This window comes from Primulina eburnea, chromosome 11 (assembly GCF_022965805.1).
Source record: "Primulina eburnea isolate SZY01 chromosome 11, ASM2296580v1, whole genome shotgun sequence".
Classification (NCBI taxonomy): domain Eukaryota; kingdom Viridiplantae; phylum Streptophyta; class Magnoliopsida; order Lamiales; family Gesneriaceae; genus Primulina; species Primulina eburnea.
The window spans coordinates 37,888,968-37,904,088 of NC_133111.1; the positions used below are offsets into that span (position 1 = coordinate 37,888,968).

The following is a 15,121-nucleotide window of genomic DNA, read 5'->3' on the forward strand; positions in this document are numbered from 1 at the left end:
ACACCAGCCCCTTCTTTATGCGCAGCTCCGTCAAAGTACATCTTCCAAGGGGGAGCAACTTCTATCACAAAAACGTCTTCGTCTGGAAAATCATTAGATAACTCCCAATCGGCAGGGATTGGGTGATCTGCTAGGAAGTCAGCTAAGGCTTGCCCCTTCATAGCCTTCTGAGGAACGTATATAATTTCGAACTGCTGCAGTTGAAGATACCACCTTGCGAGCCTGTCAGAAAGAACTGGTCTTGTCATGACGTATTTTAATGGGTTTGCTTTTGAAACAAGACGAACGATGTGGGCTTGAAAGTAGTGTTTTAGCTTTTGAATGACGAATACAAGGGCTAAGCATAACTTCTCTATTGGCGAGTAGTTCAATTCATTTGACGTCATCATTCTACTCAAATAATATAATGCACTTTCCTTCCCGTCGTCATTATCTTGGGCCAATAAGCTCCAACAGAACATTCCTGAGCAGTGATATAGAGAGTCAATGGACGTCCGGGAATTGGAGCAACCAGCACAGGAGGCTTCATCAAGTAAGACTTGATGTTTTCGAAAGCATTTTTTGCAAGATTCATCCCACTCGAATGGAACTCCCTTTTTCATGAGGTGGCTAAATGGTTGACATCGACCTGCCAGATTTGATATGAACCTCCGGATATACACTAATTTCCCTTGCAAGCTTTTTAGCTCGTGGATATTCCGAGGTTCAGGAATTCTTAAGATCGCATCAATTTTGGCTTGCTCAATTTCGATCCCTCCCTGTCGAACAACAAATCCTAGGAATCTTCCTAATGTGACACCGAATGCACATTTCAGTGGGTTCATCTTAAGTTGGTACTTCCTCAGACGATCAAAAACTTCCTTTAAGTCTTCGAGATGTCTCTTCCTAGATTTTGACTTGACAACCACATCATCAACGTAACATTCGACGCTTTTGTGGAGCATGTCATCAAATATCCTTTGCATTGCTCTTTGATAAGTAGCACCGGCATTCTTTAATCTAAATGGCATCACTTTGTAACAATATATACCTTTCGGAGTGCGAAATGCGGTTAGCTCTTCATCTTCCGGTGCCATGCGAATTTGATTATATCCAGATGATCCGTCCATGAAAGATAGCGCTTCGTGACCCGTGGTAGCGTCAATCATGAGTTCAGTTATGGGCGATGGGAAGTCATCTTTAGGGCACGCTTCATTGAGATCTCTAAAGTCAACACAAATTCGGATTTGTCCATTCTTTTTCCTTACAGGGACTATGCTAGATATCCATGTGGGATATTTGACTTCACGGATGAATCCGACTTCAATGAGCTTGTTGACCTCATTTTCAATAAGTGGAATTAACTCAGGACGAAACCTTCGTTGTGCCTGTTTGATAGGTCGAGTTCCTCTTTTGACAGCCAAATGATGGACCGCCACCTTCGGATCCAATCCGGGCATTTCTTTATAAGACCATGCAAATATGTCCTTATATTCGTGCAGTAGCTCGACATATGCTTCTTCTTCATCAATGGACAACAAGGCGCTGAGGTAGATTGGTCGAGGGTTATCCGGACTACCCAAGTTAATTTATTTTAGCTCGTCTGTTGTGGCTTTAACTCCACTTTCGAGTTCAGGAGAGGCGGTTTCAGCATCTTCCTCCAACGGAGCCTCTTCTTCCTTTGAGGTGATGTGGCATGAAGCTACACTTTCTATATCATCTTCGTTTTCTTGGACTCGTGTGTAAACCACAGTCTTTATTTTGGCTTTCAGAATTTTACCGCATGATATGATCAAGGTAGTGTGTCGCTTCATACGGGATGGAATCAGACTCCGCAATCTTCCTGGCTCTTGTTGTTTATTTGCTTCCCTCAGATGATTAGATGTGTTTAACTCTTTACGATTGTTGTTCCTACCTTTCCACTTTTTACATCGGCCTAGCCTATCGAAGGCAGTCACTCGTTGTTTTTCGTAACAGGCATTATTCGTTGAAGAGAATCCTTCTTCGGCAGTATAGTTGATACTGACTCTTTTGATGGCGATGCGGACAGGGCTTGGTGGGACGAACCCAAGCCCTGCTCGAGTTTTTTGAATGGGATATCCATTTTCTTTCGGCATCTTCGGAGTAGTAGTCAGTCCATGCCCCTGTTTATCAGAAACTACCGAGGGAAGTTTACCTAATGCAAGATTCTCCCTTGGATCATAGCCAGCCTTAACGAAAAGTTTGTAAGCTTTTGGATCAAAACCCTTAATGCTTTGTAGGTCTGAGCAGTCCCCATGTTCTACTTTGATACCTTGAGTTGGGCGAACGAATCCGTCAAGCTTTGTAAGGGGGAGTATTAAGGGATCCCTCTTTTGGAGGGGTAACTCGCCTCTCGACTGGCCTTTAGGGACCGCCGAGGTTTCGTCGTCCTGCTTTTTGGGTTCTTGATTTGGTACATCTTCTTCGATTCTTGTCTTTTTATGTTCAAAGTAATATTTGGCATCAGCAAAATGTGATTCAGCTTCAGTAAATGGTCTCTCATCTCCAAGAACCTTCTTCACCACTCCGTCTCGGGAGTATTTAAAACATTGATGCCATGTAGATGGAACAACCCCATTTTCATGAATCCATGGTCTACCAAGCAACATGTTGTAAGACGTTTTGGCATCTATGACATGAAATAATGCACTTGAGGTCATATTGTCCATCACTAATTCTAGTCTTATAGCCCCAAGAGCCCTTTGCCCCCCTTGATTGAATCCTTGGATCATAAGACGACTGTTTGCAAGTTCTTCCATGGGAATGTTCAGTTCTTTCATTGTGCGCAAGGGCATAATACTGACTGCTGAACCTCCATCAATCAATATTCTATTCACCTTTTTCTCACGACTATATCCTGTGATGAATAGTGGTCGATTGTGAAATCCAGAACCGAACGATAGATCTTCGTCGGTAAATGCCAAGGTTGTCATACAGTCGTCTTCTGTTTCAGAATGACAAACTTCATCGAAGGAACTTCCTTGTAAATTTGTCATGTAGCAAGACACATCATCATGGTTATGCACTTCATCATCATTCGATTGGACTTCGACTCTATTCGCGGTTGCATTATCTTCTTCAAGTGTGATTTTTCCCTGGTGAGCCAACTGCATGACTTTATCCTTGAATATAAAGCAATCATGAATAGGGTGTCCGATCAATCGGTGGTATTTGCAGTATTTTGGGTCATGCACTCGCTCAGCTTCTTCAGGACGCTTCATTTTTGGCAACTCGATCAAGTTTGCTTTAACCAAATCATCGAATATTCCAGAAACGTCAGAATCAAGAAAAGGATATTTCTTTGCTTGCATTTCTTTTAAAGTCAATCTTTTCCGTTCAATTTCTTGCGAGGTTTCTTTCTTTGGGTTGTTCTTGTCACTTGTGCTTCCTTTTACCTTGACCGGGGTTGCGTTGATTGGCATAGATTCTTTGATCGGGGTCCTAGCGAAAGACTTGGTTCCTTCCTTAGAACGTTCTTTTTCTTTAGTTTTATGATGTTCTTGAGTCGGAGGCCCATCTGTCCCACTTGCAGCCATGCTTAGCTCCATATCATGGGCTCTTGTAGCCAATTCTTCAAATGTCTTTGGCTGGATTCCTTGAAGAATATATCGAAGTCCCCAGTGCATGCCTTGAATACACATTTCAATGGCAGAGGATTCAGACAATCGGTCTTTGCAGTTAAGGCTCAAGTTTCTCCAACGATTGATATAGTCAATCACAGGTTCTTCTTTCCATTGTCGTGAGTTCGTTAGCTCAACCATACTGACCACTCGTCGGGTGCTGTAGAAACGATTGAGAAATTCTTGTTCTAATTGGTTCCAACTATCAATCGAGTATGGCTCCAAGTCAGTGTACCAATCAAATGCGTTTCCCTTTAGTGAACGAACAAATTGCTTTACCAGATGGTCTCCATACGTGCCAGCGTTATTACAGGTTTCAATAAAGTGAGCTACATGTTGCTTCGGGTTCCCTTTACCGTCAAATTGCTGGAATTTTGGAGGTTGATAGCCCATCGGCATTCTTAGATTATCAATTCTTTGCGAATATGCCTTGGCATAAGCTAGAGAAGACTTTGAGCATCCATCAATTTTGTCCTTGATAGTCCCCATAATGAACTCTTTTAGCTGGTCAATGGGGATTGTTCCATCGGAGGAGACATGAAATTTATTTGCTGGAACCTTTACTCTTTCTTCAGATGACGATTCAATGTCATCGTTAGTTTCATGATGTTTTCCTTTCATGTGGCTTGCGTCGGCATTATCTATCTTGTCCATCAATTTTGTAATTTGAGAGTCTTGTTCTTGAACATGTCTGACGAGTCCTTCTATGGCTTTCGTCAGATTCGCTACTTGATCTTCCAAGGTTGTGGCGCTCGTCACCATTGCGGGTGCCATATTTGAGGTGTACAAGTAGCTTGATGATGATCGAGGAATGGATGATGAATATTCACCTTCATCCATTTGAGTGGTTTCATTGAAGTGAGCTACTCCAGATGATACTTGCATCCTTTTGGACATACTCCGTGTGACGACTCCGAGGCTTCCTACTGATTTTGTATAAGAAACACTCGTGTTTGAGATTTTATCATCGACCGACATGTTGTCTTTTTTTGGTTGAAGAGAAGAGATGAAGGGTAGAGAGGTCCCACTGGGCGTGCCAGAAATTTGTAGCGCAAATTTCTTTATTTCGCAAAATCACAAAACAAATAACGATACAATTCGAATTTAAATAAAATTTTGTGGATGCAATCTCTAAATGATCCCTTGATTATTCTCTTCAATGACGATCTCGTGTAGAATTTGAACTTCTTGAATACTTGATCTTCGTGGAAGGTGATTTGATTTTTCAATAACGTTAATTCAATGGGTCGAAACCTTGATATTGAATTAATTTTCAAAATTTGAGAAGAACGTGATGAACGCCTTGAATCGTGCTTTGAATTTGTTGATCTTCAATTTGATGAAGAACAAGATCCCTTTGAATTTGGATGAATTTGAGGAAGAACACGATGAATGCCTTGAATCACGCCTTGAACTTCGCTGATTTCTTTAAGTTTGAAGAACTTGAGTTGAGAGAATTTATGTCTTGAATTCTTCTCTACTTCTTTGCCTTCTGTGTTATGTTTTCCTTGCCCCTCCGCCCCTCTATTTATAGCCGAAGGATGCAAATTCTTTCCATTTTCATTTGATGAGGTGTCGTGATTTGATTGGCCCCTCATGATTGATTTGATGATTTATTTCCATTAACCATAATATTTGATTTCAAATACTAAAAATATTAGTATTCTTTTCCATCTTATACAAGATTGGATTTTAATACTAAAATGTTAGTATTTTCTTCTCTTTTTAGCACAAGATTGCAATCTTGATTTAAATCTTGATTTGCTCACACAAAATATATTAAAGTATCAATTAACTATTTATTTTTTGTAGGAATTTAATATCCCAATAAATAGAATTATTTTGATATTTAATATTATTTTGTACTTGTCATAATTTCATGGACAACAAATTTAATTGTCTACAGCAGGTGAGGACGTTTATGAGGAGACAGGAGGTGGCGACCGAGGGGCAGGCTTGGACTGAGCGGGAGGCTAAACCCGAGGACCGCCATGTTTACGTTTTTATGCAAATGTTAAATTACTCGGATTTTTATGTTTGATGGGAATTACTTTGAGCAATTATTTTGTGAAGCAAATTTTACTAGTTGATGTTTTGAACAACCATATCTTACGGGAGACTTGGTTGTGTTATTTTATGGCAAACGTTGAAAATTATTTTATGTTTAAGAAAATTATTAAATTTTTCCGCAAATTTTTTTAGTTGTAAAAGTATGGTACGTTACAGGTAACATGTACACTTGAAGAGCAAAGAACGTTATTGGAGGCACCAGAAGGGTTTCTGACGTAGACAATCTCACGCTCAAGTCAGTAGAATATTCGCGCAAAGGAAAGTATTATATAGATAATATAAAGTGGGTGCTTGTGAAATGTTTTGTGAAACCCCCCATCAATGATCGAGCAAACATGAATATTTTTAAGAAGAAAAATAATGATGATGACCTTGTTTTCAGTGCTCAATCACTTCTCATGATCAGACAGTTGCCCATATTCTGTCATCTGACAATGTTATGATTGACAACTCATACTGCTCCTAGTCTTTTCATATCGTCCCTATGTGTGTTGATTGATATACTAACTATTTCTCGGCACGGTGATCCATATTTGTGGGCCCAGATCGATACTTGTCCCGAGATGCTCATGCAGTGGTCATGATGTAAGAGCACAAACATGGTCTTTTATATATTATCTTAGCCTCCTTACTCAAGCCGGGATAGACTAAGAGACTGGGCTTGTATAGATATGTGTTGGTCTAATATGTTTCCCTATTTATTGCATACTTAGAGATGGTCTATATAAGAATACTTTCTTTGCCCGAGCTGGTTCTTCTCCTGGTAACCCCAAGCTCCCGATTCTTAATCTAACCGAGTTTGATGATGACTCGGGCTCTTTCCAGGGCATCAAAAGAGTACAAAATAATGATGTGTTTGGTAAATCAAAAGGTCATGGTCTAACGGGTCCTTTTTTCGCATTCCTGTGGGCGCCTCATCCAATTGAGACTTGGAAAGCAGCTAGGGACTTAAAGTATCAATCCTCTCTCCAAAACTAGAAATTGAAAGAGGGGAATTAAGGGATAATAGTCGAAGGCGGACTAGGAGCTCTAAAGGGCATTACCTCTGCTATAATTGACGGTCCTAGTTCTGTTACAATAAGAGATGTTGCTAGAATAAGCAGTTGATATTCTTATTACAGTCGAAGAACCAACTGTGTATCATCTACATTGAGAATTCAAGTATTGTATACGTCATTAACCCGATCATTTGTAAGAACTAGTGGTAATGACGAACTTGAAAAATATTATAAAATGATTTCTTTCATTCTAAATTCCAAATAATTTGATTAAGGGTCGATCTCATAACTCATATAAAATAATATAAAATATAAACTCGTGGTACAAAAAATTAATCATGTATTAAGGTTGAACTAGGGAAGTCTAACATGTGAAAATTATTCTTAATATATAAAAGGTTAAACTAAAGATCTCCCACAATGAAGGTTGAGCTGATGAACTTAAACATGTAAAGATCGAATACATTTAAGAATGGGTAAGACCGGAGGAAACTTTAACATGTAAAGTTAGAACGATGATTGTTGAAAAATTCAACTGTGTGAATAAAAGTAACAATATCCTCAAAATCTTTAAGGAATTACCATTAAAATTGACATAATCGTTGAATTGGGATCCATAGCGTCCAAGACTGGGTAGAACTGCATGTTTGAATGAAAAAGATTGCATTCTCTAACTGCATTATTTAAATAAGCAACTCTTTAATAGCAGGAGAATTGGTACACAACATTAACATCTTGGCATTGAATCCATCCAAGAATGGAGTGGCAGTATCTTACAATGGCTCCCTGTCACTAATTACACGAAGTGAATTTGACACGGCTTCCTCCATGTAAGCGACTCTATATATAATATATACATGGTTGTATGGACATATGTTACACACAAAAACACCCTGAAGCATCCAAAAAGAGCCAATTCTCAGGTGTATCTTATTTTCATTTCATTACCACCTCCTCTCCATGTACGTCTTTTCTTTTCAGTTTCAGAGATTTCTGTCGATGCACCTGCTTAGAGTCAGGGTCCACGAGCAGCAACCGTGACATAACATAGGATAAAAGCTCCTCGCGATGTGAGAATGTGAAGTCCAAGTGTGCATACTCGAACTCGCTGAATGAAACATCGATTCCAGCATCTTTCATCAACCTGAAGTGTTTTCGTACCATAGAAGGCTTGACCACTTTGTCTTTCCTGCCTGCAACAAGATCGACAGGAATGTCGATAAGCCTATAGCATTCTCCCAAGTCCAATGGCTCGGGAGAGCCATAAACATCCATATTGGAGGCAGCACTACCATAATCGAACATTGTGAACTTTCCTGAACGTTTCATTTGTGCCAGATGAAGTGCCACTCGAAATGCAACCCCGGGCATGTCATCCATATTGTAGTGTGGCAAACCTAAGACTCCAACCCAGTTCGAACTGTCCCCACCAACAACATAACTCATTAGAGTTTGTACCAATCCCCCAACCGCAGGTAAGTTGTGGAAGTCACGAGCCAATTTATTCAGTAACATACGAAAAAATCGAGTGGGAATGTAGAAAGCTGGCAAGAAAGGTGCTAAGAGGGGGGCAAACAAAAGAAACAGGCTCTCTACTGCTGAGAACACGAGTGTAGAATCATGGTGAAAGCCAGCTGGTGAAAGGAGAATCAGCCTTGAAAGTCGGTGGGGCTTCTCCTCGATCCTTCGTGTTAGAACATACATTAGAATACCCGCTCCTCCAAGGCTGTGACAAATTGCACAAATTTTGTAAGGTTGATTGGTATTGTTTTCTTCCTCCACAATAGATTCGCTGGAATTCAATTCTGAGATCTTAATTTCATGTATCTTCTCTATCATTGCAGGTATATCTTCAATCCCATGTTCATTTATCGAATATGTCCAATACCTACATCAAATGCAATCAATGGGTATGACTGAATTTAAGAGACAAAGGAGGTCCGATACAAATCTTTAGATATGTCACACAAATAAAGGTTTGATTTATTACGATGATCTTTCTTTCATAAAATGCAGACTTCATGACAAAATCTGATGGAGATAAATCCATCAATTTCTTTAGAAATTTTTCTAATATTAAAAAGAGATTAAATCTCTTATAGGAACGAGAAATCAGGCTCTTACTGTCGCGATGAGATACTTTTATCGACGTGCTCTCTTGAAACCAACCCGCGAAAATTTCCAAGAAAAACATCATACCCTGGAAATGGAAGAAGGAAATTCATCAGTTAATTCTATAATCAAAAGTTAATGGACCAAGTTGTTAATCTTCAACCATGCAATTATTACCGCAGGTAGTGAGATGAGATGCTGTACAAACCTTGATCAAAAGCTGCAAAGGCTGGAGAACCAATCACCCCATTTGACACCCACCTATCAAAAAGCTACTCACGTGAGAGCACATCCAAAGAAGTTACAAATAGCAAGAATGTAATATAATAGGACTGGATGTGCTCAACATGGGGAACAAGGAAAGACTCCATAAACCACAATGAAATGCATTACGCTAGTAGAAGGTTATGAAGAAGCGAGAACTACTGATAAAATATGAGAAACAGGAGATTAACAAATGTGTTCCTTCGTAACCAAAATAACTAAAATGTCAGGACTCAGGATTGAGTTTGGTCCAACAATAAAACCCAAGCATATCATCAGATCAATTGGTCACCAGAAAAATAAACGAGTAAGAAGCTTTGCTGGTAGTGTCTTTGTGCGAAGGGAAACTACCATTACTAAATGGCCCTGTGAGAACAACCAAGCCAGAAGAGATTCCATTCACAACCACAAAAAAGTGGCCACCATAACTTTCCATTCCCAGAATGTTTACACCAGTTCTACCTAAAAATTCAGTCTGTGGTTCTGGAACTAAAAGAAGCACATGTATCTAAGCTTCAGTCTTTTCTTCCTAGCTCACAAAAGGTTTGGTGATTCACCTTTCTCTTGTGGAGAAGCAACTCCATCCCCCAAAATACAGTGCAGCAACCAGATAATAGAATCAGAAATGAGATGTGCGTGCGACTTGCTGCATGTTAGGGTCTTAAGGTTACAAGGCCAGGCTGATTAGTCAAGGGAGTTATATTGTTATGGGCCTCAATAAGAAATGCAGACAGATATTGAAATGGAATATAAACCGAATGTATTCTGATGAAATAAGAGGAACTCAAAGAGAATTGTCTCTGTACAACCCTAGTTTACGCTCGTACATGGCACTCCAGAAAAGGAAAATAATCTCCCCCTTAACTCTAACCAAGTCGTAGCTATTATACTTCCCTTTTCCTTTCCTCTTCCCCAAATCTGTACTTCTAGAAACCTCTTAATGACTAACGAGTGACTTTGGCCCAATTTATTGAGACCCACAATATCACTCCCTTGATTAATCAGGCCCCATAACCTTAAGACCCTAACATTGCACCTTTTGACACATCTAAGTCAGAAAATTTTACATGTGACTTGACCCAAGAAAATAAAGCAGACAGTTGAATGAACTAGATCAAACTTATCCACAGATCAATGTTTTCAGTCATGGACAACGAAAAGGTAACAAATACTCAGAGAGCTATAGATTAATTAGCAGGCTTAAAAAAAGGAATTTTTATGATCAAAGCAACAAAGGCCAAAGGGTCAAATTTTGGAGCTAAGATAAGTTCCACAGGCGATTGGACTCATTTAAATAGAAAGAATTCCACAATTCTATAACATCATAGATCTAGAGAGTAATTTGCAATTATGACAAATTGATGATATTACTGAAGCAACATCAATGTCGCAATGCAATACGATTTCAACAGTGAACACATCATATTAACGTAATTAGGAAGGCCCAACCAATGACAAGTAAAGCGATAATAGAACTGTTGGTATACAAATTTGGTTTCTCGTTCCTCAGAGAAGTTGAGGAAAAAAAACAAAAGTTACGACTGCACCCATTTTCCACTACCAACATACTCACCCCATGGATGAATCTAATATTCCATGCTGCAGATAGACTACTTTTCGAGCATCTCTCCTGCAACAGCCATTTCAAGCATCAAATTGCAACTTCACCAAATAACCTACAACTTGTGTTACAACAACAAAACATGAAATAACCCAGCTTCCATTTATCAACACAACCTCGGGATTCTTTCCAAAAGAAGAACATAACCATCAGCAGTAACCACACTAATAGATTCATATGGATACCTGAAAAAGATCAGACATCCAAAAGCTTATTTAGGTGCGCAGATAAACATGAAAATGCGCAAAACAAGTTGAAATATGAGCTCAAGTAAATGTGATGAGTTTTAAGAAGAAAAAGAGGAGGCAAGCTAGAGAAGGACACCAGATTCAAGTCCTACTGTATTAGCTTGACTTTAGCTATTTAAAAGATGTAAGACTGAACATCTAGACAGATAGATTAACTTGTTTCTTGACAACATCTCCCAGCAAAATCACCCCATCTATTAAGATAATTCATAAACCACCTCAAGTGCATCAAGATTTTGTCATTCTCTCAGCCAATAAGAATCGTAAAAACCAATGAAAATGCTGTGTTTTTATTGCCTAACTTGAGAAGAAGGTAAGATCTCCGCTAAAAAATCATCCATGTGAAATTCCTAAATTAAATATTCCACAACTCCTCGAAAATAGATTTTAAAAAATGTAATTCCGTTAGAATATCTAATTTCTGTGAAATCAGGTCGAGAAATGAGTCTCAAACAGATAAAATTTAAGTCAAAGTCCACTTACCCAAGCTCTGTTATTACATCTCGACATGTCCGAGCATCTGTATTGAGGGAGTTGCGGAAAGTTGTCCTCCTTTCTATGGGAGCTGGATCATTATCTGAGAGAACGGCTGCAGAGACAGAGATGCCCAATCCATCACCAGAATTATCTTCACTTTCGCTGCCTCTAGAAGATAACCATATAAATACCCTTCTGATGGTGTCCACAGGCGCTAGAAGGCAATGGGCTGCCTTGTGAACATTACCAAATATAGATTCAATGAAGATCTCTGTACCAAGGTGTAGATCCTAAAAAACATACATATAGGTCAGTATTCATGTATTGATTACCTAAATAAAGACAGTCTAGAAACTAAACAGTTTTACAATGAAAATTCTGCTATACTTTATTCTCTGCTCAAAATTCAAATGGTGTGTGATGGTGGCAAAATAAAAGTTTCTTTGTTCGTGTTTCCGGGTGTCTCAAACATTTTTACAACTAGGTGTTGTCACCCATTCTAATTACATGCACATCAGAAGTTCATTTTCTTTGTGCATTGAATATCGGCTTTAGGAAACATGGTGAGAACTATGCTAAGTCCTCATGCTCATTCACAGGATATTCTAGATTTTGCACGTCCTTAAGTTTATGGTTGGTGAATTCTCTATTCATACACATTCCGAAACAAGCGTCTAATGAGCAAAATCGTTGACGATAAGGCTCGCAGTTAGAAGGTCATGACTACGTCAGAAGATATTTCATCTCCTGGACTCAACTGCTAGCTAGAACATGTTCTCAAACAGGAAAACAAAGGCTCTTAAAAACTGACCTCAACTACGCTGCGTCTGCGATCAGTAGCCCGCTGAACAACGTGATCCTTGAGGCTTTGCAACCTCCTAGGAGAATGCACTGTTAAAGGCCGGTGGTTTCTGGCTTTAACAGGGGTTTTAGAAGCTCGACGATAAGCCATATTAAAAAGATTTTGCGGAATGCCCAAAAGAACTCTCAAGGGGAGCAGAAGCCATGAAAGCACTAGTCTAACCCAATGTCTTCTCCGGTCAACAATCTGGGGGAAACTGCTTTCCCTTGAGATTCGGGAACTCTGAGACAAAGGGGAACCAGGATATATAATGTCGCTATCTTCTCCTCCAGATGAATAATCTACACTTGAGGACGTATCAGAATCAATGGAGAGTTGGTGAATAAATTGGTTGAAAGATGATGCGCCACTGCAATCATTCACCAGGAAAATATTACAAAACATTTTTCACGTCATGCAGTAAAGTTCACGAACCATAACCTAGCAATACACTAGATACAGGTGATGTTTATCATGAATATTCAATAGAGAAAAAATAAAATCTTATAGCTACCATAAATTTTATCACAAAAGTGTATTCAAATATTTTCAATCTGCTATATCACAAAATAAAAACGCTGGTGGGAAAAAAAAAAGAATTTCTAGGAAATTTATAATACAATCATATTAATGTTTCATTAAAATTTTCGCACATTCATTAATAACTTCTACAGTTCTCCAAGGGAGAAATAGGAGAGATATGCATTCAAAAGGGCACATGCCGAAACTAGTAAAAAGGCATATATTAAAGAATCCATCACGTCCGGAGACTTACTTCTCCATCCAGCGGGGGAGTCGAGGTCCGCGAAAAGTTGGCCTAAGCTCCCAACCTTGCATGCCTTCAAGTATAGAAGTCTTTCCAGGTAAAATAGCCAACAATAATGCTGACATTCCATTGATCAGCCTTACAATATTATTGACTGATTCATAAGTGAATGTCTTGACAGACCTGAGAAAGCGTATTAACAGGGACAAAGAATAAAAAATCTTATACATTTATACATTGCAACAGTAGCAAAAGATATCAACAAAGAGAGCACAGTTGCTTCAAAGGAGAGCACACGGTCAACAAGAAATCGTATAAAAGTATAGGAGACCAGAAAATCATTGTCGTATAAAACCTATACACCTTATAAAACCTCCACCTAAGTTAGCAAGGGTGGCATATTTTGACAATAATCCTCATATAGCACACATCACGATGAACATAAGATGTATTCAATAAAAGCATCTAATCAGAAAAAAGAACTTGAAATATTACAAAAAAATAGAGCATTAAAATTGGTTTTAGACAGCATTTCTAAGCTTCATGGCATTCCATGCTTTACAGATTTCAGTTCCTTTCCCCTCAACCAACATAACAAAGAACAGGGTCGAATGGAAAATCATTGAATTTCCTTCGATAACTCTTGTTTTACGTTTTAAACCTAAAACATTCCTATCATCTGGTTGTCATACCTTGTATCTTAAAATGCTCCAAACACACCGAATTTTCCAACCATTTCCCCTCTACACAATTCAAAATCTATTCCATATCGATAGTTAGACTACAATCCTCGAGGATCATTCCTATCAACAATTATTACTTCCATTCGCATGTCACGAAAAATATATCCCTACCATCCGCTGTTTCTTGCTAAAGCAAACCAAACTAACGACCCCAAAATCACCACTCCATCCCACGATCAAAGTAGGACATGGACAAACATCACACACTTGAAAAAAAACCAGAAAAAATCGCCCACAAAAAAAATTTGTTTTTGCCATTTTAATAACCATGAAAATACATAACAAAAAGGCAGAGTATTTCCCAAAGCTCAAATAATACCAAACAGCGATATAACCCTAAAATTTGATATATATATTTTTTAAAAAAGAGAATATTACTCACTCTTTTGTGACGGCGATGACATTGTCAACGATCCTTTGCATCGCAGCTGGGATTCTGTTCGTGTCAACACAATTAAATCAACCAATTCACCAATAGATTATCTTTCCTTGTATGAACGCCAAATTGAATCGCAGAAGCAATCGTAAACGTATAAAGTCGGTAAATCTGACAAATATGGAGGGGTGATTTCGCTTCGTGGCGCCGTGTCGTGGACGCTAATTCGGGGTCGGTGCTCGGAGTTGCGTCAGAGGAAAGGGGCCGCGGTGCCACGTGGTACTCATCTATTGGTCGTACGTTTATGTGGTGTCTCGATTTCGTGGAAGGTGGACGTGGCCTTTGTTGTGCACATGTTTCTTGACCGGACTATACAGCTGGAATGGGATAATGCCAATTTTCATCCTTTTCGTTAATCGTTTTTCTCATTTCCGTCTCTCATGATTTTTTACTGCTTAATTAATCCTTTATGTTTTCAAAATATTCCCGAATTGATCCCTACCGTTATCCTGACATTAAAGTTAACGTTGACTTATGAAAAATGGTAGAAATTAGCGACGGTTTTTCAAAAGCAGTCGTTAATTAGCGTCGCTGCTATTTCCATAAAATAAATTTTAAGTTTTTTTTAAAAAAAATTATTAAAATTAATTTTTTATTTTATGGAAATATTAAACCGTCGCTAATTACGGCGTTAGGAGAACCCGTCGCTATTTAGCGACAGCATTCAAACAACCGTCGCTAATTAGCGACGATGTTTTAACTCGTCACTCATTAGCGACGGTTTACTATTTCCATAAAATAAAAAAAATTAATTTTTTTATTTTAAAAAAAAAATTAGAATCGGACTATGATAACAATATTAATAATCTTAATTAACACTTAAAAATTTACAAAAAATTAAGCGAAAAAGTTTATCTTAAGTCGAAAATAAAATCATGTGAGAGAAAAAAATTTTAAGTGTTGTAAAGTGGTGTGTATGAAAATG

General features: G+C 38.6%; 1 protein-coding gene across 2 annotated transcripts; it reads right to left on the reverse strand.

Annotated features, from left to right (window-relative positions):
* Positions 1 to 7,363: 7,363 nt before the first annotated feature.
* Positions 7,364 to 14,509, reverse strand: LOC140805791 (uncharacterized). 2 transcript variants are annotated; one of them, XM_073162096.1, is made up of 9 exons: positions 14,143 to 14,509; positions 13,027 to 13,200; positions 12,222 to 12,621; positions 11,417 to 11,700; positions 10,802 to 10,870; positions 10,638 to 10,694; positions 9,009 to 9,061; positions 8,813 to 8,888; positions 7,364 to 8,576 (listed from the first exon to the last, which is right to left on the reverse strand). In XM_073162096.1, exons 1-9 carry the CDS (start codon positions 14,181 to 14,183, stop codon positions 7,625 to 7,627), a joined length of 2,106 nt encoding a protein of 701 aa, XP_073018197.1. In that variant the 5' UTR covers positions 14,184 to 14,509; the 3' UTR covers positions 7,364 to 7,624. The 2 variants fall into 2 exon arrangements, with proteins under 2 accessions (XP_073018197.1, XP_073018198.1); XM_073162097.1 differs by lacking the exon at positions 14,143 to 14,509 and adding an exon at positions 13,710 to 14,034.
* Between the last annotated feature and the right edge of the window lie 612 nt (positions 14,510 to 15,121).